We start from the raw sequence: 26,420 nt of genomic DNA, 5'->3' as shown, positions 1-26,420 counted from the left end.
ATTATAATTATAACTTTGCAAAGTAAGAGTGATGGTATTGGAGAAGTGATGACTCCGGAGTGATGTTGGGTAAATAATATTTGATGTGCGATGTGATGGAAGGATTGATGGTATGTTGGCAACGATGTATGAATGAATGAGTGATGTTAAAAGTTGCGAACAACAACAACAAAGAAGAATAAGAATAAATATTGTTTAAAATGATGGGAGGTATGTTAGGTGCAAATGAATGGATGAATGAATGAATGAATGATTACCAACTAGTAATCCCAAACCCAATAGAACATCCTCCTGTCTGCTTGCTTCAAGGCCATCATAACATGTTGCGATGTGTTTGTGGTGTTTGCTGTTGAGCCCAACATGAACATGAGGAGGCAGTCGCGTGCGACACTCGCCTCTCCAGTAGGACTCAATGCCCTTGTACTCAAAACCCATCCAACAAAGCGGGATGTGGATGGATGAGCTGGACCAACCAGACAGATATTTTTTTGATTGATTTGAATGTTAGTGTTAGTGTGTGCTTGTTTGTGGGCGAATTGATGCTGTTTATTTTAATGGTGCCCTTCATTGCGAGCTTATGATCTCAATGAACTATGGCACTTCACTTTGATCAGACAGTCAAACAAACACACAGACAAGACCAGTCTTGTGTGTGCCTCCGGCATTGGACCAACCAACATTACCTTTTATTCTTTGTTTGGTCAACGACAATTATTTATTATTTATTCATTATCAATCCACTTTATTATTATTATTATTACATGTATGTTTGTAAGGTCAACATACGTACACTCTTGGTTCATACACAAACAGCGTCACAGTGAGTGAATTTGACACTCGCGAGTGGATATTGAGGCGTTGATCTGGTTGGATCTGTCGTTCGTTCGTTTGAACCATTCTAAGAACCGACTGTACGGTTATACAATAAAGTAGTAGATGTGACCTCTCTTACATCTATGAGTTGTTGTTCGAATATCGATAGTGATTCGCTTTCGAAGTGAATGAATGAGCGGAACGCTTCAAATAATTGCAGATCTTTATTATCAAACACATTCATTTCAAAGGACTTTAAAGTTGATTTGGTGAGTCGACTGAATGATTGATTGTTTCAAACAACTACTACGACGACGACCAGGTGTATAATAAAAAGAACAACAAAACAAGTAACATATGATGGCCGATACAACAACAACAACAGACTCGAATACCAGCATCACTGCTGTCGTTGATTCAAACGACAACAACAACCCTGCTGTTGATGAGCAACAACCCTCTGATGTTAATGAGAGACAGATGGGAAGACTTAGAATAGATCCATATGGAACGTCAAACGACGATGAAGAGGTAGAGCAAGAGGAAGAAGAAGAAGAAGAAGTTGTACAGCCAGTATATGAAATATCAGCCACTGATCACATCAACAAATCGTTATTGGGTAAGTCATTTGATTGATTGATGTGTCAATGATTGAATGAATGTACTGACACTCATCATCAATCGTCATCACCATCTACAACAACAACAACAATAGAGAGATTCAGAGAGAGGATAGAGGCAGGTGAATTCAAAAATCATCAAGATGATGGTGATGAGAATGATGAAGAGTGGCAATAAACGAGTATCGTGTATAGTTAATCAATCAATCAACCAATCAATGATGGATGTATGAAGGAATGGATGGACGTTGTTACTATTGGATATGTTTGTATTTATTATTATTATTAGGTGTGATGTTGTGTACATGTTTGGTTGGTTATGTCCAACTTTGGACAGTGTAGTTTGTCGGTGAAGCCGCAGCCTACCCTAACTTATTGACCATCCTTAAAGTTAATGTCGGCATTATGGTTGGCAAAAGTAAGCCGCTGCATCAGTGGGGAGACTATATATCATCAACTCGGTGCCTAGACCGCTGGCTGGTACCGTTGGCTTGGCGAGGTCTGGTTGACAGTGTTGCTGGATGGTCCGTTGTTCCATTGATTGTTGAATGTTGGTACCTTGATCGACTGTACCATGCTGTTCAACATCTCTTGGTTGGTCGGATCAAAGTTGAAGTTGGAACCCATGCCGCCAGCGGGTGGCATACCGGGGTTGCCTGGAGCGCCCATTCCCATTGGCATGTTGTTGTTGTTCATACCCATTCCCATTGGCATGTTGCTGTTCATCATTGGGTTGCCCATGTTGTTACCGTTCATTGGTGGCACCATTCCTCCTCCGTTCATCACGCCACCCATTGGCATCATGTTGTTGCCCATGCCTCCCATATTGTTGTTCATACCATATTCATTGTTCATTCCATAGCCTGGGTTCATGTTGTTGTTATAGTTGCCATAGCCTACATTAATGTTTGTGTTGTTAGCAAATAAGTCGTCCAAGTGAGTTGTCGTCAATGTGTGATACATACCGCCATCATTATAGTTGTTGCCGCCAATTGGTGGTATGTTGTTGTTCATTGGCATGTTCATGGATATGTTGTTTGGTCTACTTCCACTGCTTCCACTATCACTGCCACTGCCACTGCCACTACCACTGCTGTTGTAGCTGTTGTAGTTGTTGTATCCACCACCGCCACTGCCACCACTGTTGCTTCCACTACTATTGTTGTTTCTTCTTCTGTAGTCTGGGTTACGGTCATTGTTTTGATAGTTGTTCCTCATTGGTCCTGATCCTCCTCTGTTGTTGTTGTTGTTGTTGTTATTGTTATAGCCACCGCCATTGTTGTTGTTGTTGTTGTTATAACCACCACGTCTATCATCTCTTCCACCTCTATTGTCGCGACCACCACGGAACTCGGAGGCATCAATAATTGCTGCACCCTCCTTTGGTGCCCAGTGACCCAAGTCAAGTGTTTGACCTGCCAGAGGCAGACCCTGAGCAGTCTTCAATGCCTTCTCACATGATCTAGTGTCATAGAACTCAACAAGACTATAATATATGATTGATTGATTGTTAGTTAACTTAACTTGTCCATCCTCCATCCCTCCCTTGCCTAGTGTAGTATATATACGTACTGTTGATCATCCTTGTAGGTTGTGACATCACGGACATCACCATATGTGCTAAAGAATGTTCTTAGCTCAGTGGCTGGCATTTTGTTGTTCTTGACCAGGATGAAGCCAGAGTTTGAGCTCTCACCATTGGCGTCCTCCTTTGGGATTGAGAAATGGATGGATATCTGTCTTCCAGATAATGTTGTGTTTTGCAGGTCGTCCCTTGCCTTCTCAGCATCACGGATGTCGTACTAGTTGTAGTTGTTATACTGTGTAAGTAACATTGCTTGATAATACTTGCGGCCTCTTTAATCAACACTTACGTATGTTATGAATGTTATTCCTCTTGTGTCGATCACTGAGAACTTCTTGCGGATATCACCGGCCTTCTCAAACATGCCAATGAGATCCTCCTCCTTAACATTGTACGCAATGTTTCTAATGAATAAAGTACGGCCTGGCTTCTCCTTATCTCCAATAACTTTGCCTATAATGAGTGCAGGTGAATGTTATATCATGTGATTGATGGGTTGTAATGTAATATCAAGTTGTGACATTTGTATAACAATCAATCATCATGATCGATTATGAGAATGAGTAAGATAGATAGATAGATAGAAAGAAAGGACAATCAAATCAATCATGTTAGCATGCTGTGCAGAGTTGTTGTGGGGAGATGCACCCTTCACTTAATCACTCAATCAATCAATCAATCAATTAATCAATCAATGTTGGAGGTGATATGATGGATAAGGATGAACTTATACTCTCACTTGTGGATTCATGTTTCAAATTACATACCATTGGTATCCTTAATCAGTACAGGTGTATCATCATTAAGTTCACGTCTATTATTATTGTTGTTGTTGTTGTTGTTGTTGTTGTTGTATCCTCGTCTATTATTATTATTATTATTGTTGTTGTTGATGTAACTATTCCTATTCATGTTGTTGTTCATATTCATGTTGTTGTTCATGTTCATGTTATTCATGGGAGTCATATTGTTCATGGCAACATAGCCACCACCCATCACGCCTCCGCCATTAGGTGAGACGACACCGTTGCCGACAACGGTGGGCATCATGTTGTTACTCATCATATTGCCTCTCATGCCCATGTTGTTTGGCATGTTGTTGTTGCTGATAGTGCTGCTGCTGTTGTAACTATTGTTGTTGAGGTTGTTGTTGGTGCTGATACTATTTATCAAGCTATCAAAGTCGGCAGGAATATTTGGCATTGGCATTGCTGACAAATCAGATTGGTCTCCGCCGCCACCAGTAACTCCGCCACCGCCGCCAACATTATTATTATACATTATGATGATGATGATGCTTTAAAAATATCGATTTGAGAGAGAGATAGAAGGTTCTTAATAAGATCAATTTAAATTTGGATGATTTGATATTTAAATTAAACTCAAAGGTCTTTGATCAGGGAGAAATAATAATAATACCTAGATGTAAATTTTGGAAAATTAACTTATAATATGTTTGTTTGTTTGTTTCGAAGAGAGAGAGAGAATTATGATGATGTAGAATGAAAGAGAGAAGGTTGTGAATTGAATTGAATGAATGAACGAGTGAGCTGACTTTTGAACTGTGTGTTGTTGAAATGTTTCGCGCTCAAACATACACACACATACACAAAGTGTGTCACATGTTTGTTGAACAAAAAAAAAATCATAATCAAAAATGGTTTGTTGTGTGAGAAGAGATGAAAATAGACAATTAAATTAAAACAAATCAATTGTTTATCAACTTCACTTCCACTTTTATCTCATCACCCATCAAATCATATCAATTGAATGAAAAGGCAACCCATACTAAGCTATGGTATACCTACCACACACAGGAGAGGAGATCTCTGAACGGAGGGTTGTTGAGTATGTTGTGTGGGTTGGTGAATGAATGAAATGAGATGCTTGGTTGCGAGGATGGATGGATGACCTCACCCATCTCATTCATCGACAACATCAGTCATTCATCAAACATATTACTTACACATACACATACATATTATTATTATTATTATTATTTATCTTTATAACTAATAATAATAATAATAACAATTAAGAAAGAATGAGAAGATCATTGGCAGGACCAGGTTCATCAACCTCACAATACAGCCCAAAGCTCGACCCAGGCAAGAGCGCACCATCCGGTAGCCAGTCGGACTCGTACCGTCGTCCAGGTACCGCCGCCACCGGCCCACAGTCTTCGACTGCTTCCTACACCCCAACCACCGATATTGGAAAGTCTGCACCATCTGGCAGCCAGTCGGACACTTACCGTCGTCCAGGTACCGCCGCCTCTGGCCCACAGTCATCCACTGCCAACTACACCGCCACTACTGACATTGGCAAGTCTGCCCCATCCGGAAGCCAGTCTGACTCGTTCCGTCGCACTGGATCTGCCTCTGGCCCACAGTCGTCCACCGCCAACTACACCGCCACCACTGACATTGGCAAGCAGGCTCCAGCCGGCAACCAAGGTGACACTTACCGTCGCACTGGCGCCGCCTCTGGCCCACAGTCGTCGCACGCCGAGTACAACCCAGTCCTCGACCCAGGTTTATCCACATCCGTCTCTGGCGGTGGTGGCACTGACTACTTCTCGCACCACAACGACGAGCAGAACCAGCAGCAGCAGGAGCAGTAAGCGCGAGCGCGCGCAGCAACAACAGTTCGTCTGTCCCACCGTCTCAGCGACCATCTAAGCCGAGTGTATACACTACCATCAATCAATCAACCAACAATCAAACAATGTTACACTATAAAGGTTATATCAGTACTATATTGTATAATTAATCCATTCCATTCAAGTCTTCTTCCTCTTTACTTTATTCAATCGCGAATCAAACATACACCAAAGCTATCACGTGATTCAATATTGTCATTGTCGACTAATAGTCTCCAAACGTTCTCTGCTATAAAGAAGCGGTAGTTGCGACCCTTGCCACCAACCAATTGGATAATATTATACTGGGAATAATAGATCATGTTTAGGATTGCAACGCCCAGCTTAAGGTCGGCCGGGAACGGTAGAGTGTTGGTCTGTTTGGTGGACAGTGTGTAGCGCAACATTGTGTTGCCAGTGATCATGTAGACATTGTCCACGCCATCAAAGCAGCTGCCATGCACCAACTTGGGTGTCTTGATGTCCCTGATCAGGAACTCACATGTGAGCATCTGCAGGTTAAATGCCACCAGTGTGCGGTTGTAGTCCTTGGTGTGATAGCCGCCAACGATGTAGATGTGGTTGTTGTGGAAGAATGTGAAGGGGTAGCAGAGTTGGAGTGGCAGCTGGCCGACTGAGGTGAACACTCCCGTCTCGATGTTGAAGCGATCAATGCGGTTCAAACTTTGATCGTTGTTGTAGCCACCGACCAGGTAGATGTGTTTGTCGCCATCGTGGCAGGTGGAGATGAAGCGGCCACCCATTATGCCGACCATTTCGGACTCGTAGCAGCGCATGTCGGACAAGGAGAGGCGGGAGTATGTGGTTGGGGATTCGAAGCCGCCAAAGGCAAACGCAAAGCCTCGAGCATATACAAGTGAGGGATAGATGTATGATCGCTTAGGGAACGCTTGTATGTTTTTCCAAGTCGATGTCTCTATCGAAAACACCTCACAACTCTTGCCATTGAGCGAGAGTATGTGATTGGAGAGCTGATTGCGCGGGGCTCCGCCAAAGGATGCAACTTGCTGTTGAGGAGGTGGTGGTGCAGCTGCAACAGGGAGTACTGGAGGAGGTCCAAAGTGACCTGGCACTTGTGGAGCTGGCACTCCAGGTAACACTGGTGCACCTGGCTGGTGGTGACCAGTCACGTTGGCTAGGGCTGAGGGCGCAGGTATCGGCATCATCAATGGTTGAGGCTGATGTTGTGGCTGTTGTAGTTGTTGTTGCTGTTGTTGGATGTGAGGAGGCAACAGTGGTTGTTGCATGAATGGATTGATTTGCATCACACCGTTGTTGTTTGTTGACGACTGTCGTGGAGCTGGCTGTGTAGGGTCAACAATCTCAAAGCATTCCATGAGCTGTCTTTTGATGTCACTGAGCTTGTTGGTGTCGATTTTGATACGCAAGTGATGGCGACTGGCATCATCATACTGGATGGCCTGGGTTCTCAACACATGATTCTTGATCATGGCAAACAGCTCATTGCCATCAAACACAGTTATATCATCTTCAGGCTTTGTTTGAGTCGGATTATCACCTGACAACATCGACTCCATTTTGTCCATGAATTCATGTACTGATGAACAGTGCATGATTGAGTTGACCATCAACTCAATATCAAACGTGGCGCCACTGTCATTAATATCTCCATCTTTTGGTGGTGGACCATCAATCTTTGGCCTCTTCATATTGATGATTGATATAATGTTCTTGATCTCATTGATTATTTGATTGATTGATACTTGTGTCTGATCCATCTTCTCCTTTAGCGGTGTCTTGAGCTTGAGCTCATGTGCCATCAAGTACTTGAGCATGTTAGCAAAATGATCACTGACATCCTTGCCAGTGGTGTCCAGTGCATGATAGACTAGAGCATGCTCCTGCAATGCAGACCAGAGCATTGAGAGCCTTGACATGTACCACAAAGTATCATGTTTCTTCTCCGTTATCCTTTGTTTGATAAACTCCACATTGTCCACTGTATGTCCATTATGGCTTGACACCAAACAGAATGAACATATCACCTTGTGGCATGTTAGGCAGACGAATTCTTGAGATCTCTTATCGTGTAGGTCACACAAGCCAGAGTCAGGTTTGTAGTTCTCTGGTAATGCATCCATCTCTCTCTATCTATCTCGTAGTAGTATATATATATAATGTTATGTTATGTTATGATATGTTGATTGAGTTGAGGAATCTGATCAGGGCATGGAGAACCAAAACCCCCCAACAGACATTCCCACATTTCGATCAGCAAGATCTAAATCATTGCCCCCAATTCGTTTCGATTCAGTGCATAAATCACTCGAAGCTTCAATCAATCAAACAAATAAGGATGTTCAACCATGGTTCCAAGATACAATTGTTCGATTTAGTTGCAGTCCATCCTGTCCAAGTCAATCACAACATTGTCTTTAGATCAGCCAGTGTGCTTATCCTTGATTGTTGGGGAATGTCTTGATGACGATTCTTGCGATCGATTAATAGGGACTTGAATCCAAATGATGATGAACCTTCAAGGTCCTTATCTACCTTGTCACCAACATATAGTACCTGATCCTTTGTAATTGATGGGTCGACCTGTCTGATCATATCCAAATGGCTCTGGAATATGGCTTGGTGTGGCTTTGAGTAACCAGTGTCGATCGATGTCGTAATCAAACTCTTTCCATCACTTGTCTTGAAGTAGTCTGCAATGCCAAGTAATCTTAGTATAGTATGCTACACAAGTATGATGGTGATGGTGATGGCGATGATGTGATTGTTTAGTTGACTGACGCACGCGAAGACAGTCCAGTGTGGACAGACTACTTACAACTCTCTCATCAAAGTTGGAGATGATTGTTAGTAACTTCTTGTTGGCTCTTAGGTACTCCAATGTGTCTTTGACCTCTGGATACAGATACCAGTAGTCGTGAATGTTGTCTGTTGAGGTGGACACAACACCGTCAACATTGCTCTGGCGAGCAAGGTCACCTCCAAACCTATGATAGAGATCAGAGTAGACTGATGGTGGCAATCTGTCTATGATTGCAAGTTGTCTATCTCGCTCGACATGATTTGCATCATGTCTCTCCATCGTAGATGTCACGATGACAGACTTGACGAGCTCACTCCACCAAGTCTCTCCCGAGCTAACAGTGTTCACATCGAATGAACCAAACGATGGCGATCCCTTTGACTTCTCCTTAAAGCACTTGAGGAAGTTTCTATTCAGGTTGTCCTCATCAAAGTGCAGGCCATGGCTTTGGAATATATTATTCTATTGGATGTGTTTGTTAGAGGGATCATATCTTGAGCATGTGTATGCTACTCTGGCAACATACATAGTGTGAGCCTACTGTACCCTTCACATTGATTAGAGTACCAGTGACGTCTAGACTAACTACAGCTATCTTATCAAATCTCTTTATGTTCATGTTGTTTCCCTCGAGGGTTGTCAAATAAATGAATGAATCCTCGAGTCGAGTCAAGGAGTCCTTTGTAATGGACTTCTTGACCAAGTCACATCAAGGTAAAGGGAATATGATATGATCATTCAACCTGGACAATGGAGTATGTTGTTCAACAGTGGCCGCTCAAATAATGGTCGCTTGAGTACTTCTCACTACATTGATGTGATCAAAGTCGGGCCTGGTGGTGGAAGATAGATTGGTTGAGTAACAAGCTGAATCAAACAAGCATTGTAATCAATCTTAATAATAAGATATATATCCATTAATTCAATCATCATTCACATCTTTATTAGTATCTAATTATCTGTAAGTGTTTGAATAGTGAAGTGGTGGGGGAGTGTGGATAAAGGGCTAGAGCCACTTCGGGGTGACCCCAAGAGGCACCACGCTCACAAGTCAACAAAACACCACAACAACGAAACTATCTTGGGTTTGGGTCTGCAAGCCAACTTGGCTTGTTGGCATCACCTGTCTACCCACACATCTCAAAGCAACAACATCTCTCACATCTTTAATGTTGTTGGTGTTCATGGATGTTGTTGTTGTTGTTGTTGGACAATCATTGTTGTTGTTGGCCAACTCATTCTTACATTCATTCATTGTCATTCAATCATTATTCATTAATTATTCTTGTATTAATAGTATTTGTTTGTTCAAAACAATCAATCATATATTCATTCATGATGATCACCGTAGATGAGGTATGTTTCATTGAGTTGGTGCCATCTCCACATTCCTGGTTATTAACTTAACATGTGGTGGCTAATGGATAATGGATTATAGATTACACCAGATCAATGGAGCCATCCAGATAAGGAGGGTGAGTTGAAGAAACAAGGACATATTGTGAAGAACTGGAAGAAGAGATGGTTTAGGATACAGAAGGATATGTTGTTCTACTTTAAGGAACAGAATGATCCACGTCCAATTGGTGTCGTACCATTGAGGATGTGTCGTGTCAGTGTCAACAACAACATTGGCAAGCAGTGCTGCTTTGAACTGGTGTCACCAAGAATCGACAAGACATTCTACATCCAGGCCAACAATCAAGATGAGATGAACGTCTGGATCAAGGCCGTCGAGAAAGGTTCTGAGTACTCCAGCGTCGGCACACCATTCAACCTAAAGCACATCGTCCATGTTGACTTTAACTCTGCCACAGGTTTCTCTGTAAGTCTTGCATGCGTCTGGACAAGTCAAGGTGGCCATACTAACAATATGGCAACACATATTTAGGGCTTGCCAAAGGAATGGGAGGTCATTCTAAAGACCAACAATGTATCAAAGGCTGAAGTGTTGGACAAGCCCAATGAGTGGCTCAGTGTATTGGAGTTCCAAGCTGGCAGGACTGCTGCTGATGGAAAGCCAGGCCCTTCATCTGCACTTCCAGATGAGTCCAACCAAACAATCAATGATCTGGTCAACAGGGAGGACCCAACAAAGATATATAAGAACATGACAAAGATTGGTGAGGGCGCAGCGGGAGAGGTGTTTGTCGCCACATCATCCAAGACCACAAAGAGAGTGGCCATCAAGAAGATTGAGATCAACAACGACAATGCCAAGTTGCTAGTAACAGAGATCGCCATCATGAAGACAAGCCAGCACGACAACATCGTCAGCTACATCGACAGCTACATTGTGAATGACAGAGAGCTATGGGTGGCCATGGAGTTCATGGGGGGTGGCTGTCTCACCGACATACTGGAGGCCTTCAACAACATCAAGATGACTGAGCCACAGATCGCCTACGTGTTGCGCGAGACACTCAGATCACTGCAATACATCCACTCGCTGCACCGCATTCATCGTGACATCAAGAGTGACAACATCCTGCTCAGCTCCGACGGTGCTGTCAAGATTGCCGACTTTGGATACGCTGCACAGCTCACACAGAAGCAGCAGAAGCGTAACACCGTCGTCGGTACACCATACTGGATGGCGCCAGAGTTGATTCGTGGACACGACTACGGCATCAAGGTTGACATATGGAGTCTTGGCATCATGATGATGGAGATGGCTGAGGGTGAGCCACCCTACATGGTAAGTTGACAATATGTCTTTGGACTTTGACTTGGAATGTTCCATGATTTTAACAACTTTGCTTTGCCTCTTCGCAACAACAAACAGGACTTCCCACCTCTCAGAGCCCTCTTCTTGATCACTACCAAGGGTATTCCACCCCTCAAGGAGCAGTCCAAGTGGAGCAAAGACTTCAACGACTTCTTCAACAAGTGCCTTGATATCAATGTCCAGACCAGACCAGATGCCGCCACACTCTTGAGGGTATGTTTGATTGATCCATTGATTGATTGATTGATTGATTGATTAGATGACTAACTATGTTTAAAATGAGCAGCATCCATTTTTAGACAAGGCATGTGATGGCAATCAGTTCAAGCCACTGATTCAGTTGTCAAGAGAGTCTTCATAATTGTATTGTACCAAGTATATCCGATCCATCAAACCACCCCACCCATCACCTTCTCCTCCAATCTCAACATCAAATAAACTTTGTTCTGTATTACAAATAATAGACCATTCCCGTTGGCAAGTAAGGTCGACTACCTAAAAATGTAAGATCAAAATATCTTTGGGTCAAAAAGGCCAAGGTGGAGACCCAAAACCTGATCAAAAAAAAAAAGTGTGCTGGCCCATCAACACCATCACAATCTTCTTTCAACAATTCTCACTCTCTCATCACTACAACTACGATCGTCTACAAGTATTATATATACACACAAATACAATGTACAGGTACAGCATGTCTCTGGTCTTGATGGCCACCATCACATTGATGTTGGCAACATCAGTGTCGGCACACAACACAGCCAACTGCACCAATGTCAATGGCGATAACTTCTTCAATCGTTGTTTCAAGAACAACGAGGGCGTCCTACCATTGTTGGCGAACTTTATCATGCAGTTTGTCAACCCCAGGACCGTGGCCATCACCGTCTCATCAATGCTCTTTGTACTTCCAGCAATGATGCTACTTGGCACCACTCCATCATCCTATCCAACAATCAAGAACAAGTTCCTGTCGCTCAGAGTCGACATTGTGCATATGTTGCATCGTGCTGGTAAGTGGACTCATGAAGGAGTGATTGAATGGCCCACCACATAGACTAACAAGTTGACACAATTACCATAAATGTCCAATCGATCGATCAATCAAAACTTTAGCCTACCCATTGGTACTTGGTGTCGGACTCTATGCTATCTTCAGACAGAGAAGACCATGCATTTGTGATGGCGCTCACATTGGAAGTTACTATGGAAGTATGTAATCATGTTTGGACTACGAGGACATCTCTTGGCATCGAGCCAACCAGCATAATTGATTGATCACTGACACTACATCCAACAACAAAACAATAGTGCCCAGTGGTGATGCGATGGCTGGTGGAATCCTTGGCGCACTCTTGATCGACAAAGCACCATTCTATCCTATGTTGTAGGTCATTCAATCAATCACTCATTCAATCACTCAATCGTTCTGACACGTTTTCCCATCATACATAGCTCCCGTATTACAGGTGTCTTGTTGATGGTCTGTGTATGCTTTGAGCGTACTATACTTGGATATCACAGTGTTGGACAGGTAGTCACTGGAACGACCATTGGCTTCTTCCTCCACTTCTACTCGACCCGTGTTCCACAATGGGTCCTCTTCATTGACATCATCGCTCAGTGGATCCTGGCAACAGTTGCACTCCAAGTTGATCCAGCTCTGGTCTATCAACAAAACGATCCAAGTATGTATACATACAACTTGTATACTCACCTACCATGCCACTGACATCCCATCCTCACTCATTTATAGACAACCTCTTTGTATGGTTCATTTGGGGACTCTCATTCCAGGTGTTGGTACTATTCTACCTTGCAATGATTGGACGATCACCATTTGGAGGTTATGGTCTTCTGAAGAAGAGCTATCATTCACTGGCCAACCCAGATCTTAACATCCAATCAGAGGATGATGACCAAATGTTGTCATTCTCCATCAAGCCTGTAAGTATCCATTCATTCATTCATTCATCATGGCCTTATACTTACTTACTTATACATTACAGACGAGTGACTTCCAAGAGTCAAAGGAGAGATTCAACAAGCGCATCAAGGAGGACTCTGGCGTTATCTTCTCCGTCGTGGCTTACATTGTATTCTTTGCGGTCAACTTCCTGTCTTTCTGTTTCCAGAATTGGAACTGGTTGGTCAAGGTGTCTACATCAGCAAATGGTGGCACTCCAATGTTATGGTAAATATAAGATAGAGAGAGTAGAGAGAGAATAAACACAGGATGCAATGTCATCCATCTATTATCATTTGGGAGGAGCTATGTGTGTGGTCATTGTCATCATCAGATTTAGATGGTGTTACAACTTGTTAGATTGTGTGTGTGAGTGTGTGCGAGTGTGAATGATTGATTGATGAAGGCAACAAACGAAAAGAGGTAAGGTAGACAGCGTGGAACTTAAGAGGAGAATGTACATACAAGATAGCCAGCCAATCTTTTAATCAAATTAACATATATTATCTGTAAACAAATAATTTAGTATTTCTTAAAGTATTACTCAATGGAATTATCAACAATGACCAATTTATATAAGTGGATTGCACTAAGAAAGGAACTTAATGATGGTGCAAGTGCCAATGACCATGAAGTTAATCCTAGAGTTGTTGGATTGTTGATGGAATGGGGAGTGCTCTCCAAGGCAGATGGACTCATTCATTTTGGATGTACCACTGGTGACCTCGTTTGCCAAGTAGCCTCTACACTTGGTATCCAAACTATTGGAATCCAAACAATTCCATCAATGTACGATACTTCATCAGACAAGATACAAGAATACAAGAGATTGAGTTATCAAAAGAACATGCCAGAATCAACTCGTCAAGTAACTATCTACAATGACCACCTCTGCCTCAAGGAATCCCTGAAGGAGTGTCCAGTCATCTTCCTCAGTACCAACAATATTGATATTGAACTATTTGTAATGAGAACAATATCAATGGCTGCCAGACATCACACAAGAGTAGTATCAACATTCAAACTAGGTTCCCCATCTACCCGCTCACCTAGATACAACATGACTGATATCTTTATGCCAAGAGAGAGGTGTGGAGAGCCCTGGCAAATGGAGGACATTGGTCTATATGTCTATGAGTTTATGGTATAAACCATGGCCTAGGCCAGCATGTCCCTTGTCGGACAATGTGTGATGGTGCACTTTAATTTTGGGTTATAATGATTAGATTGATTAGATATACCTGGCGCCTGGTCCTTTACGAGCAGTTCGTTGATCAAACAACACACACTTTCCTTGAGAAGTATGTGAGATGCTGGTGTCGTTGTCAACGATCTTTGTCCACTGTCCATTGTCAATAGAGTATCGGTAATTGCTATCTTGACCCTCCAGAAGATATAGTGTTCCTTTCTCCGATGAGGAGCACAGCAGACCTTTATACGCTCTCCTCCGTCCTTCCGCTGGGGGTGGCACATCCGTAAGGTAGACTATCTCTTGACTGGTCAGCGATAGGCTGATGAACGCTGTTTGCTCCGGTGTCCAGACGATCATGTACAACATGCCCTGACCATCAGAGACAGATGAGTAGACAGAGCCAGGGAGAGGGATCGTTGCTTGATCCTTGGTGATCAAGTTAAATGTGTCGATGCACTCTGTTGAAGCAATATCATTTTCCCCCATAGTGGCAACATCGATAGAGTAGAGGACCTGATTGTGGTAGTCCACGTAGGATGGCATGATCGTTAGCCTCGCGTCAAACTTGCCAACATGTACAAGCTGTTGAGTGTCGATGTTAAAGCTGAATATCTTGGCATTATCCTGATGACCAGTTTCATTGCCGATCACGTAGATTATCTTATCTCCATCATAACAGGCCGAACAATAGAAACCATTCTCAAGGCTTGGCACTGGGCTGTGTTCCCATTGACGGGTGGCCAGTGAGAAGCGGCTGTAAGAGTCATAATTGTCTCCAGTACCAAACAAATAGACGTGTCCTCGCGCATATACAGTTGACAAATTGAAATCTTGAATTCCTGGGAAAGTCTGATCTGGGCCATCGGTCCACGTGTTAGTCATTGGCGAGAAGAATGTCATTGACTCCGGGCCAATACTCATGATCTGGCTGTCCAAGTCATGAGTGAACTTCTCCCTCTCGCCCAGCTCTTGGAAGCAGTCACGTATCTGAGACTTGATGTAGGACATCAAGCCTTGATCAATCTCCAACTTTGATGCCGGCACAACCTTGAACTCTGGTGCGTTGTTGATCTTTGTCACTATGAGCTGCAACATGGTCAACAGCTGAGTGTCTGTGCTTGGGAACAAGTCCCCGGCACCACCGTCGGACATTGGCGCTGCAGCTGGGAACGTACGCTGGATGAACTCGTCGATCGTGGTACATGTGGCGATTGTTTGGATGATCCCATCGATCAACTCGGCACTTGGCTGTTCGATGATGGCGGGTGAGTCCTCGGGCGTCGGTCTGAACAAGTTGTTGATGCTCTTGATCTCATTGACAATATCAATGATTGTAGTGGATGTTTGTTGGAGTCCTTCAACATTTGATGCATTGGCTCTGTGCTCTTCGATCATCATCATCTCATGCAATTGTTTGAATAACTCTGTTATTGACTTTCTACTGATTGTTAGACTTTGATAAGTTGTTGCCAACTCTTGTAGTGTACTCCATAATGTTGATAATCTTTCCAATGACTTATCATTGTATTTATGTTGTTCTGACAATGACTTTATATGTTCTACACTTTCTATATCATGCTTCTTGTGTTGTACACTCATACATAGTTTACAAATCAATGTATTACAATCCAAACATATCAACTCCTTCAACTTATTATCTCGATGACACCAACACAAGTCATTCATGTCGATGTCCATTATTATGTATTTACTTGTTATTGGTGTTGATGTTGAAGTGGACGGGATGCGCAGCAATCAAATTGAAGTCAAGAGTGTTGCGCGCCCAACCAAACTTCGAAGTCGAAAAGACCAAACTTGAAGATATTTGTTGGAGCCTGATCATCGGACGATCACCAATCGATCTTGATTAGATCCTAATCTACTTGCGAGGAATGCGGGGATCACGCAACACACATTGCTTGATGGTCACGGGAGTTGACAGAGTCGTTGTCTTCAATCTTGGTCCACTCATCATTGGCAATGTTGTATCGGAAGTTGGTATCCTTTCCCTCCAGTAGATATAGAGTTCCTTTCTCCGAGGTGGAATACGTCAGACAGTTATGTCCTCTCCATCGTCCTTTTGGCCACGTAGGTGAGTTCATCTACCTCGAGGTTGGACAGCGTTAGTCTGGACTCTTGTAACGGCTTCCAGTTCATCATGTACAGTGTGTCCCGTCCATCAAAGGCACATGTGGTCACAGGGCCAGGGAGCCTGATATGTTGTTGCTGTTTGGTCTTCAAGTTGAATGTGTCGATACATTGTGATGATTCAGTGTCGACATCGTCCAGCACCTTAGGATCGATGTGGTACCAAGTCACTGGCACCAACGTCAGTCATTTGAGAAGATGTAGTTGAGGTGGTTCGCTCGATGAACTGGTCCATCGTAGTGCATGAAGTGATCGTTTGAATGATACCATCGATCATCTCGGCACTTGGCTGTTCGACGATGGCGTCCTCAGGCGTCGGTCTGAACAAGTTAATGATGCTCTTGATCTCTTTGACAATGTCAACGATTGTTGTCGATGTCTGTTAGAGTCCTTCAACATTTGATGCATTGGCTCTATGCTCTTCGACAATCATCATCTCATGCAATTGTTTAAACAACTCTGTTGACACTTAAACTTTGATGTTTTGTTGCCGATTGTTGTAAAGTACTCCATAGTGTTGTTAATCTTTCCGATAACTTTGCATTGAACTTATGTTGCAAGTCTTCACTCATAACTATATATATATTATCTGTTTGTACTGTAATATTCGTAGTTGTTGAAGATGAAGAAGTTGTCGAAAGTGTGGGTCAGTGGACTGACCAATGATGTGATTCGTCAAACATCCAACCAACAATGTTGTCAAAAGCATCAAAAAATCAAACTTTGCCCCTTTGTTGGGAACTGACACTTTGGATCTCATCAACTGACATCGACAACTTTAATAATAATCTGAGACACTACCATGACAATGAATGAATGGATGTAACTTTGTTCAATCATACTAATACTTAAATTAATCATATATATATAAATAACAAATAACAAATAATAATGATATTTGGTACACCAAATAGTACATACTTGGATGGTGCCATGTCTCAAATGAGACTCAACAGAGACATTACATCTGGGGAAGTGACACCTGTTGTTGAGCCAAATGTTGCACTCTTTGATATTGGTTGGGAGGTTGCCAAGAAGGTCGGTGGTATCTATACTGTACTAAAGTCAAAGGCACCTGTATGTATCATATCATCATTCATTCATTCAATGACTTCACTTCAACTTGCTCACTCATTCATTCAATCATTGACTTCACTTCTATTCACATCAAATCAGGTAACAGTTGAAGAGTTCAAATCAAGATATGCATTGATTGGACCATACTCACCAGAGACGGCATCAACAGAGTTTGAACCGCTTGTGCCTGGTCCTTTGGTGTCACCTGTCATTGATAATATGATGAAGAAGTATGGCATTCAGGTACACTTTGGCAAGTGGCTAATTGATAGTTATCCAAAGGTCTTCTTGATCGATCTGAGGAGTAGCTTCCATAAACTGGGCGAGTGGCGCTGGGACTTGATGGCTGGCTTTGAGCAGCCAAACGACAACGAGACCAATGAGGCCATTGTCTTTGGTTACCAGGTGGCTCTGTTCCTCAAGGAGTTTGCCGAAGCTAGCTCTGAGCGCTACATTGCACACTTCCATGAGTGGCAGGCATCGGTCGGCCTCATCCTATTGCGCAAATGGCGTGTGCCCATCGCCACCATCTTCACCACACACGCCACGCTGCTCGGTCGCTATCTGAGTGCTGGCGGTGTGGACCTGTACAACCAGATGCAGTACCTAAGCACGGACTTTGAGGCGTCCAAGCGTGGCATCTTCCATCGTCATTGGATCGAGAAGAAGTCGGCGGCGGACGCACATGTCTTCACGACCGTGTCCGAGATCACGGCGTATGAGTCCGAGCACATACTCCAGCGCAAGGCCGACGTAATCCTCCCCAATGGCCTCACGTTGGACAAGTTCACAGCGCTGCACGAGTTCCAGAACCTCCACGCCAAGTATAAGAGTGTGTTGCACGAGTTTGTCCGCGGACACTTCTATGGCCACTACGACTTTGACCTGGAGAACACACTCTACTTCTTCACAGCTGGTCGCTACGAGTACTACAACAAGGGTGTGGACATGTACTTGGACTCGCTGGCTGGCCTCAACAAGCTGCTCAAGCAATCTGGCTCCAATCTCACTGTGGTCGCATTCATAATCATGCCAGCCAAGACAAACAACTTCAACGTCGAGTCGTTGAAGGGTCAGTCCTATCTCAAGGACATGCGAAGGACTTGCAACTCACTGGTCGAGAGCATGGGTGAGAGGATCTTTGAGGCCACCTCTCGTGGCAAGGTCATCTCACCCGAGGAGTTGCTCACCCAGGAGGACCTCGTCAAGCTCAAGAGAAGGATATATGCACTCAAGCAGAGGCCATCTCTGCCTCCAATCGTAACACACAACATGGTCGATGACTGTATGTATGATTGAATGAATTGGGATGAATCAAAGACAAATCACTTACTCCCTCACTCAATCAATCAATCAGATAACGATCCAATACTTAATCATTTGCGAAAGATACAGATGTTCAATGGACACGAGGACAGAGTCAAGATCATATATCATCCAGAGTTCCTCAACTCGACCAATCCACTCATACCCTTGGACTACACAGAGTTTGTTCGTGGATGTCATCTTGGTGTCTTTGCATCATACTATGAGCCATGGGGCTACACGCCAGCCGAGTGTACAGTGCTGGGTGTGCCATCAGTCACAAGTAACCTGACAGGCTTTGCCAACTACATGAGACGTGGTCTGGCCGACCCAGACTCCAAGGGCATCTTCATCGTGGACAGACGATTCAAGTCACCCAGCGAGTCAGTGGAACAGATGACCGACTACTTGTGGAAGTTCTGCCAACTGGACAGACGTCAGCGTATTGAACTTAGGAACAAGACAGAGAAGCTGTCCGAGTTGCTTGACTGGAAGAGTCTGGGCAAGTTCTACTCGACCGCGCGATCATTGGCACTAGAGCGACAGTTCAACTCTCCCTCGTCCGAGACAGTTACTCCATCAGCGCCATCCTCCCCAATGCCAACTGTATCAATCTATTCGCCACCACTTCAATCGACCACAGCTCCATCATCATTATCGTCTTCGTCATCGACAACCCCAGTCCCAGCACCAGTCATTGTAACTCTGGCCAGCTCTGACCGATTGCCCATCGTTGGAAGCAGTCCAAACACCAGAGTCGACGATCAAGATAAGGACACTCCCAAGCCAAACAACGTCCAAGTCACTCCAGTTGCTATTGAACCTGTTGTATCAACCCCAACACCTATAGTAATCAAGAAGGTTTCGGCCACTCAGTCAACAAGTTCAACAGTACCTGTGGCTGTACCAACTCCAGTGGCTACACCAACCCCTGTGACTACACAAGTGGCTGCACCAGCCCCAAAGGCTACACCAACCCCTGTGACTTCACCAGCCCCAGTGGCTACACCAACACCAGTGGCTGCACCAACCCTTGTGACTGTACCAACTCCAGTGGCTACACCAGCCCCTGTGGCAGCAGCAAAGGCTGATACAACATTTGTACCAACAGTTACATCATCAGCAGTGCTGTCACCATCATCAAAGGTCGAGGAGAAGAAGAAGGTGACGATCCAGCCAAAGATATCATTGCTCACTGATAGTTTGAGGGCAGCGGCATCTTCCAAAACCACGCCACAATCACCAAACGTTTCCCTTGGCAGTCCAGTCAAAGCATCCAGTCCAGCATCAACCACCACTACCACTACTTCCAAGCCATCATCATCAACAAGCGTCTCATCCTCATCCTCATCCACATCCACATCCACATCCACATCCACATCCACATCCAACTCCACTTCTTCACAGACTTCCTCCTCAAGCAGAAGTATAAGGAAATAAGTAATAAGAATACATTGATCATATATAAATCCTTAATGTATGTGATCACAGATACTGTAACTGTTTTCAAGCAAAATGTAATGAAAGATGGTTGATGATAGTTCCAAAGTTTGAAAAAGGTGATGAAAAGTCCAAAAAGGACCTACCTTGATATTTGTTTGATTCTGCTTTTGTCTTAGTTTTGGGTGTATGATTATTAGTTGTAATAGAGAGAGATAGGATATATATATATATATAGATAATAACAATGCAAGATATATCATTGGACGACAGTATATGTATATTTGAAAAGGATAATACAGGTGATGTCTTGTTGACATGGTATGTTTATTGATGATTAAATGATTGATCATTGTGACTTGGGTCATGTACACTGACCTGACTGAATGAATGGACATGATATATAGGGTGTTCCCATCGATCGATGACACATTGCGACAGGTTGCACTGAACAGAACTGGACTGCAAAGCAACAGGATCAACGCACAGTTTAGTTTCAGCAAGTATAAGAACACATGGATATACATCTACACCACTTCAATCCTTGCTCAAAAGGACAAGGATCCAGAGCTCACCGTACCAGACTCCATCAAGCGTGTAGTAGTCTACTCAATCTGTTTGTTCAGAAATGTAATGTTATCGATCGATGCGATGAATGAATGAATGAGACTGATGGACCGACATACTCACTCCCATCAATCAATCACTTCGTGCCAACCAACAGAACTTCAACCCAGAGAAATACGCAGCTCTGTCACAGATCATGTCGAACATCTATTTGAAGCTTGGCGACCCTTCAAAGTTGCTGGAGTGTCAGCTGCGAGCGTTGAACAGAGGCATGTTTGATGTTGGCCCGCTCGGCAAGTTTGTCGACGCCGACTATGACGTGCGTCGCTCATACCTGGCGACAAGCATCAAGGACGTCATCAGATTGTTTGGCGAGGAGATCATTCTCGTGTGGACAGCCATGATGATCAAGAAGCGCATCGTCATCTACTCGGACAAGCTGACATCGTTGCTCAAGGTCATCAGAGCGATCCCCCTCTTTGTCTTCCATCGCCAGAACTGGTCGTTGCTCCGACCCTTTGTCACACTGGACGAGAGCGAGCTTAAGGATCTCACCACTGCCGGTGTCTACGTCGCTGGATTCACTGATGCCTCCATCAAATCACGTGAGGAACTGTACGATATACTTGTCGATCGTATGTATCAACTCGACTCAATCATCGTTCAAACGACCTGTACTGACTGACCTACTCTCGCGACAACGACAACAGTGAACTCTAAAGAGGTTAGCGTTGCATCACATTGCAAGGATCAGTTCTCATTGGGATCGATTCATAAGGATGTGTTGAAGATGTTGTTGGCGGCATTGGATGATGAGGAGGTCAGTGACCAGGCCGTTATCAAGGGTCTGTCCAACAAGGTCAAGGATCTGCTTGGCAAGCTCGACACACTCAGAGTGGACAATGGCGAGGGCAAGCAAGTGATCACATTGGAGAACCTGCAAGAGAGGAAGCTGCCACCCGGCATGGACAAGTTCCTCTTCAACGTTGCCACTGCTGAAGGTCTCAATGGATAAATCAGCTACCTTCCTTCCTACCTTCCTTCACTTCTCCGAACTCCTCGATGTAATCCTATCACCTCTTCACAACTCCCCATTCAACTATTCATTCACTCAACTACTTCCTCAATAAATCATGCAAGCATGCTTGGATCATGGCATTCAATCATTCAAGGTAGGAGTAAGATGATGTAGGAGTCCGACATCAAGTGGTTACGATCAACATTGCGTAGTCGAGGTGGTGTGGTGTCGGGTTCCAAAGACGACTACATCTTACACAATTGATTGAATGAATGTTTGATTGGTTGGTGGTGGGTGATTGAAGGATCACAAGTATAATTAACTAATCATATCAATCCTTCAATCATTCAATCATTTAATTAATCAATTTAATAACTAATCAAATATGAAGTTGGCAATAATAACTATTGTGTTGGTATTATTTTTGGTTGGATGTTATGGATCACAGGATTGTTTGGAAATTCCAAGGTACTTCACATTCAAGGATGCAGCTGGAAATCATTTCAATATAATGTTGACCAATCAAACATTGATAGATCATGCAAGGGATCTAATCAAAAATCGTACAACTGATAATCCACATGTAATGGGTATAGTTGTACCAAAAAGGGCATTATATAATCCATTCTGGTCATATCATCTTGATTCAAAGTCTATAGTATTCTTTGACTTTGCAATTGAAGTATGTGATGCTGCCATCTCCTACGTTCAAGAGCATCTAAGTGAAGTTGGTGGAGCATTCCTTCCAGGCAACATATGGTGTCCATGGTCCTCTCAAGTTGTGAATGAACTTTCAATATTCTAATAAAGTCTAATACTCCACTCTTTAATTGATTGATTGATTGATTGAGTGAGTGGAGGATGGGATGGAATAGATCCAGTCAAGATTGATTGATTAGTCAGGTGATACTTTGTGTGAACTTGTGATTCAGGTCATTTCCAAAACATTCAATTCCAAAGTTATATTTGTTGGAAAAGAGATAATTATAACTACATATATTACAAGTTGATTGATATAGTATCGATTGTTTGAGAGCAAAGTGCAACAGCTGCACAAGCTGCCATCCATATACAAGAGAGATAAAGAGAGAGAGATGTCATTCCATAATAGTCCAACAAATAGTAATAGTAATGATCAACAACAACAACATAATACATCATCATCACCTTATCTAAACTCTTCGAGCTCATCAATGGTGTCCTTGACAACTTCATCCAACTATGTACATAACAACGCTCAATCAGAACAACATGGCACAACAACGACAGGAGGCAATGGTACATTCATCTCACAACACATTGACCTAGCAACAAGCGTAACGCTAACACATTCAATCAATATAGCATCACTAGAGTCTACACCAAACAGCGATATGTCAGAGTCACCAAATGCATCAAGACATTCACTTAGAGACTCGGGTCAATATGTTGCACGCAATAGTAGTGATCGAAGAGACTCACCAACAACAGGTGGAAGTGGCAGCGGAAACAGAGATCAAAGGAGTGGTCGTGGTGATAGAGGTGATCGAGACAAAGATCATCAAAGACGAAGCGATGATAGAGATAGTAGACGCACCTCACTTGATACTGGAGCGCCAACAGGAGGCGGAAGAGGCGTTGATCGCGAGAGAGGCGAACGTGGTCGAAGCGACAAGGACAAAGACAAGGACAAGGATAAGGATAGGGACAGCCATAGAAGTGATCGTGACAAGGACTCGCTGAGGAGGGATCGTGACCCACGTGGAGATAGAGACAACAGAGATCGTGATCGACGCGATCGTGACAGAGACAGGGATCGCGAGAAGGACAAGGATAGAGACAGACGAGACCGCGACAGAGACAGAGATAGGGACCGCGATAGGGATCGCGACCGTGACAGAGACCGCGACAAGAAGGGCGAGCCCAACACTTCGTCACTGAGGAATAGCAAGGAGATTGCAAAGGATGGTCGCTCACATCTCAAGGACAGTGGCGAGCTGAAAAAGTCATCCACCGTCGATATGGCTAGGTCGTCGCGCGAGCGTGACAGTGGCGCCAGCAGCATAAAGGAGAAGGACAAGTACAGCAGCAAAGACAAGGACTCTGGCAAGTCGATGCGCGACCGTCGCGACACTGACAAGGACCGCGATAGATACCGTGATAGGGACCGAGATAGAGACAGAGATCGCGATAGATACCGCGACAGGGATCGCGATAGAGAGCGTGGTGGAAGAGACAGAGACAGAGACCGGGTCGACAGGGATCGACACCGTGGTGGCGGGGACAGTGGCAGCTCAAGGCGTGACAGACGTTCACGATCCCGCTCAAAGGACAGGCCGTCCAAGGACTCGGGCGGTCGTTCACAAGACTACAAATCCAGTGGTGGCGGGGCCAAGTCCCAGTCCAAGGTGCTCTCGCCCAATCAGGGCCTGTCATCAATGCGCTCAACGTCGGCCAGCAACCTGGGCGGCACTTACACGGGTCGACACGACCTGCCAAAGAAGTCGTCAAGCGGCTCGAGCATCTCAAACGTGTCGGCATCCTCCTCACCCAAGAAGAGGAGGGTCAGGAGCAGCAGCAGCAGTAGCAGTAGCAGTAGCGATGAAAGCGACGACAGCGACTATGACTCTAGCAGTTCATACTCGAGTAGTGGCAGCGACTACACCAGCGACATGTCGAGTGACAGTGACTCAAGCGGCAGTGACAACAGTGATGATGAGAGTGAGAGCGGTACGCCCGCAACCAACTCTGCTCGACGCGATCTCAAGAAGGGCCCTGGCCAGTCATCAGCAGCTGGACTGAGTGGCGACTCCAAGACTGCTGATCATCCAGCATCTGCGACGGCTGCGACCACTGGCAAGCATTCACCATCGATCTCAGCCCCCACAAGTGGCGCTCATGCTGCCAATGGCGACTCAAAGACTGGTCTTCAGACAGAGAAGCCACAGACCACGACATCGACCACATCGACGACATCCACCGGCACGACCGCCGCGCTGTCCAGTCCCCATCAGGAGGACCAGGAGATGGCGCAGGCTGCCGATGCGCAAGAGGTGGAGGAGGTGGAGGATGAGGAGGCGCAAGAGGTGGAGGAGGAGCAAGAAGTCGATCTGTCAGACCCCGAGATGCGCAAGACCTTTGAGGACGAGATGGCCTACGAGATATACACCGACCTCTTTGAGGAGGTACTGATGGACCTCTACTTTGAGACGCATCGCAGCTTCCATCAAGGACGTCTGTGTCTGAACTGCGACAATGGAGACAACAGCAAGAAGGGCCTGGACATCTATGGACAGGCGCTCAAGAACCAAACCGATAGCTTCGAGTGTATAAAGTGCGACGCCCTGGTCAACTCTGCCAGGTATGCACCACACCTGGAGAAGTGCATGGGCATGGGTGGAAGATCGACCAGGACGGCCAGGAAGCAGAGTGACCTATTGTACATACAGAACAACGACAAGAACTCAATGTCAGAAGAGGATTCAGATGACGACTACGATCCAAGAACGACAAGAACAAAGAGGAAGTCAAGAAGTAAGTTGATCACTTGTTCAATCAGAAGGGAGTGGAACTAATCCATTGTAATCAATCAAACAATTCAATCATTTTAGAACCATCACACTCGCTCGACTCGATCAAATCACAAACTCCAGAACAGATACAGACATTACTGAATAAGATGTGTGGAGTGGTCTCAACCAGCACTGGAAAGATGTGTACAAAGACATTGAGATGTCCGCAACATAGTGATGAACAGAGGGAACAGGTTAGGATTAAGCTTGGCATATCTGGTAGTGGCGGTAGTAGTGGTGGTGGCGGTAGTAACACCAGTAAGAAGCTAAGCAGTGGCAGTGGCAACAATGCACATCATCATCATCACCATCACAAGACAACCAACAACAACAACAACAATAACGACTCATCACTTGACTATATGGATATGTCATCTGGTGAATATGTTGATGTTGAAGTCGATGATATCACAACTGAGAAGTCTGCAAAGAGGAATAAAACGTCACTCTGATCATGTGATGGTTGGACTATTCTGGAACTGACCACCATCGATCACTGGATTGAACTGAACTTCCAAGATGGGATCGCGGTGTCAATCAAAACCCAACCCACCACACCACCAACAGATTTTTGAAAAAGGGATTATTAATGAATGAAGCTAGACCCACATCGTTTCTCCGTTCCTCTCTCTCACCAACACACACGCTCACATACCCTCCCGTGACCTCAGCAACCTTGCTTGCTAGCTCCCCGCACTCATCAGACAGATTACCATTGACACTTCTAATCTGTCTGTTCTATCTATCTACATTTCGCAACTAATCTTATAACTCTCTCTCATTCACTCTCAAGAAGAAGTAGAAGTAGAAGTAGAAGAAGTAGAAGTTGCACATCTCAATCAAACAATCACTTTGTAACAATAATCAACTCAACTTAACTCAAACATACAAGTAGTCAAAGCAGCCTATCAATCAAGATTGTGCAGCTTATTTCATTATATATTATATATATTATACATATACATACAT

At 44.2% G+C, this 26,420-nt stretch overlaps 14 protein-coding genes across 14 annotated transcripts; 9 read left to right on the top strand and 5 right to left on the bottom strand.

Annotated features, from left to right (window-relative positions):
- Window positions 1–95: 95 nt before the first annotated feature.
- On the top strand, window positions 96–462 carry SAMD00019534_030220 (hypothetical protein; the record flags this gene model as incomplete). The annotated part of the gene is made up of 2 exons (XM_012901155.1): window positions 96–110; window positions 283–462. The coding sequence occupies 2 exons, from the start codon at window positions 96–98 to the stop codon at window positions 460–462; spliced, it is 195 nt and encodes a 64-aa protein (XP_012756609.1).
- Window positions 463–1,170: 708 nt separating this feature from the next.
- SAMD00019534_030210 (hypothetical protein) lies at window positions 1,171–1,608 on the top strand (the record flags this gene model as incomplete). Its single annotated transcript, XM_012901154.1, has 2 exons — window positions 1,171–1,432; window positions 1,529–1,608. Coding segments are annotated over 2 exons (342 nt in total), but the record flags the coding sequence as incomplete, so codon positions are not given.
- Window positions 1,609–1,898: 290 nt separating this feature from the next.
- SAMD00019534_030200 (hypothetical protein) lies at window positions 1,899–4,299 on the bottom strand (the record flags this gene model as incomplete). Its single annotated transcript, XM_012901153.1, has 5 exons — window positions 1,899–2,329; window positions 2,399–2,919; window positions 3,006–3,235; window positions 3,308–3,471; window positions 3,786–4,299. 5 exons carry the CDS (start codon window positions 4,297–4,299, stop codon window positions 1,899–1,901), a joined length of 1,860 nt encoding a protein of 619 aa, XP_012756607.1.
- Window positions 4,300–5,066: 767 nt separating this feature from the next.
- SAMD00019534_030190 (hypothetical protein) lies at window positions 5,067–5,696 on the top strand (the record flags this gene model as incomplete). Its single annotated transcript, XM_012901152.1, has 1 exon — window positions 5,067–5,696. A coding segment is annotated over one exon (630 nt), but the record flags the coding sequence as incomplete, so codon positions are not given.
- A 42-nt stretch (window positions 5,697–5,738) lies between these two features.
- SAMD00019534_030180 (hypothetical protein) lies at window positions 5,739–7,782 on the bottom strand (the record flags this gene model as incomplete). Its single annotated transcript, XM_012901151.1, has 3 exons — window positions 5,739–5,753; window positions 5,848–7,344; window positions 7,405–7,782. 3 exons carry the CDS (start codon window positions 7,780–7,782, stop codon window positions 5,739–5,741), a joined length of 1,890 nt encoding a protein of 629 aa, XP_012756605.1.
- A 280-nt stretch (window positions 7,783–8,062) lies between these two features.
- On the bottom strand, window positions 8,063–9,081 carry SAMD00019534_030170 (hypothetical protein; the record flags this gene model as incomplete). Its single annotated transcript, XM_012901150.1, has 3 exons — window positions 8,063–8,383; window positions 8,478–8,924; window positions 8,989–9,081. 3 exons carry the CDS (start codon window positions 9,079–9,081, stop codon window positions 8,063–8,065), a joined length of 861 nt encoding a protein of 286 aa, XP_012756604.1.
- Window positions 9,082–9,797: 716 nt separating this feature from the next.
- On the top strand, window positions 9,798–11,551 carry SAMD00019534_030160 (hypothetical protein; the record flags this gene model as incomplete). The annotated part of the gene is made up of 5 exons (XM_012901149.1): window positions 9,798–9,818; window positions 9,901–10,287; window positions 10,354–11,160; window positions 11,248–11,403; window positions 11,477–11,551. The coding sequence occupies 5 exons, from the start codon at window positions 9,798–9,800 to the stop codon at window positions 11,549–11,551; spliced, it is 1,446 nt and encodes a 481-aa protein (XP_012756603.1).
- A 297-nt stretch (window positions 11,552–11,848) lies between these two features.
- Window positions 11,849–13,376, top strand: SAMD00019534_030150 (hypothetical protein; the record flags this gene model as incomplete). The annotated part of the gene is made up of 6 exons (XM_012901148.1): window positions 11,849–12,200; window positions 12,304–12,399; window positions 12,499–12,574; window positions 12,643–12,875; window positions 12,944–13,134; window positions 13,197–13,376. Coding segments are annotated over 6 exons (1,128 nt in total), but the record flags the coding sequence as incomplete, so codon positions are not given.
- Window positions 13,377–14,276: 900 nt separating this feature from the next.
- Window positions 14,277–15,743, bottom strand: SAMD00019534_030140 (hypothetical protein; the record flags this gene model as incomplete). The annotated part of the gene is made up of 2 exons (XM_012901147.1): window positions 14,277–14,353; window positions 14,441–15,743. The coding sequence occupies 2 exons, from the start codon at window positions 15,741–15,743 to the stop codon at window positions 14,277–14,279; spliced, it is 1,380 nt and encodes a 459-aa protein (XP_012756601.1).
- Window positions 15,744–17,384: 1,641 nt separating this feature from the next.
- SAMD00019534_030130 (hypothetical protein) lies at window positions 17,385–20,315 on the top strand (the record flags this gene model as incomplete). The annotated part of the gene is made up of 3 exons (XM_012901146.1): window positions 17,385–17,570; window positions 17,670–18,855; window positions 18,928–20,315. The coding sequence occupies 3 exons, from the start codon at window positions 17,385–17,387 to the stop codon at window positions 20,313–20,315; spliced, it is 2,760 nt and encodes a 919-aa protein (XP_012756600.1).
- Window positions 19,748–20,329, bottom strand: SAMD00019534_030120 (hypothetical protein; the record flags this gene model as incomplete). Its single annotated transcript, XM_012901145.1, has 1 exon — window positions 19,748–20,329. A coding segment is annotated over one exon (582 nt), but the record flags the coding sequence as incomplete, so codon positions are not given.
- Window positions 20,330–20,562: 233 nt separating this feature from the next.
- Window positions 20,563–21,897, top strand: SAMD00019534_030110 (hypothetical protein; the record flags this gene model as incomplete). The annotated part of the gene is made up of 4 exons (XM_012901144.1): window positions 20,563–20,636; window positions 20,723–20,945; window positions 21,040–21,517; window positions 21,593–21,897. The coding sequence occupies 4 exons, from the start codon at window positions 20,563–20,565 to the stop codon at window positions 21,895–21,897; spliced, it is 1,080 nt and encodes a 359-aa protein (XP_012756598.1).
- Window positions 21,898–22,396: 499 nt separating this feature from the next.
- On the top strand, window positions 22,397–22,699 carry SAMD00019534_030100 (hypothetical protein; the record flags this gene model as incomplete). Its single annotated transcript, XM_012901143.1, has 1 exon — window positions 22,397–22,699. A coding segment is annotated over one exon (303 nt), but the record flags the coding sequence as incomplete, so codon positions are not given.
- A 295-nt stretch (window positions 22,700–22,994) lies between these two features.
- On the top strand, window positions 22,995–25,903 carry SAMD00019534_030090 (hypothetical protein; the record flags this gene model as incomplete). The annotated part of the gene is made up of 3 exons (XM_012901142.1): window positions 22,995–23,178; window positions 23,245–25,413; window positions 25,491–25,903. 3 exons carry the CDS (start codon window positions 22,995–22,997, stop codon window positions 25,901–25,903), a joined length of 2,766 nt encoding a protein of 921 aa, XP_012756596.1.
- Between the last annotated feature and the right edge of the window lie 517 nt (window positions 25,904–26,420).

This window comes from Acytostelium subglobosum (genome assembly GCF_000787575.1).
Source record: "Acytostelium subglobosum LB1 DNA, scaffold: scaffold5, whole genome shotgun sequence".
NCBI lineage: Eukaryota > Evosea > Eumycetozoa > Acytosteliales > Acytosteliaceae > Acytostelium > Acytostelium subglobosum.
The sequence above is the reverse complement of the archived record's forward strand: the minus strand, read 5'-3'. Positions and strand labels throughout refer to the sequence as shown.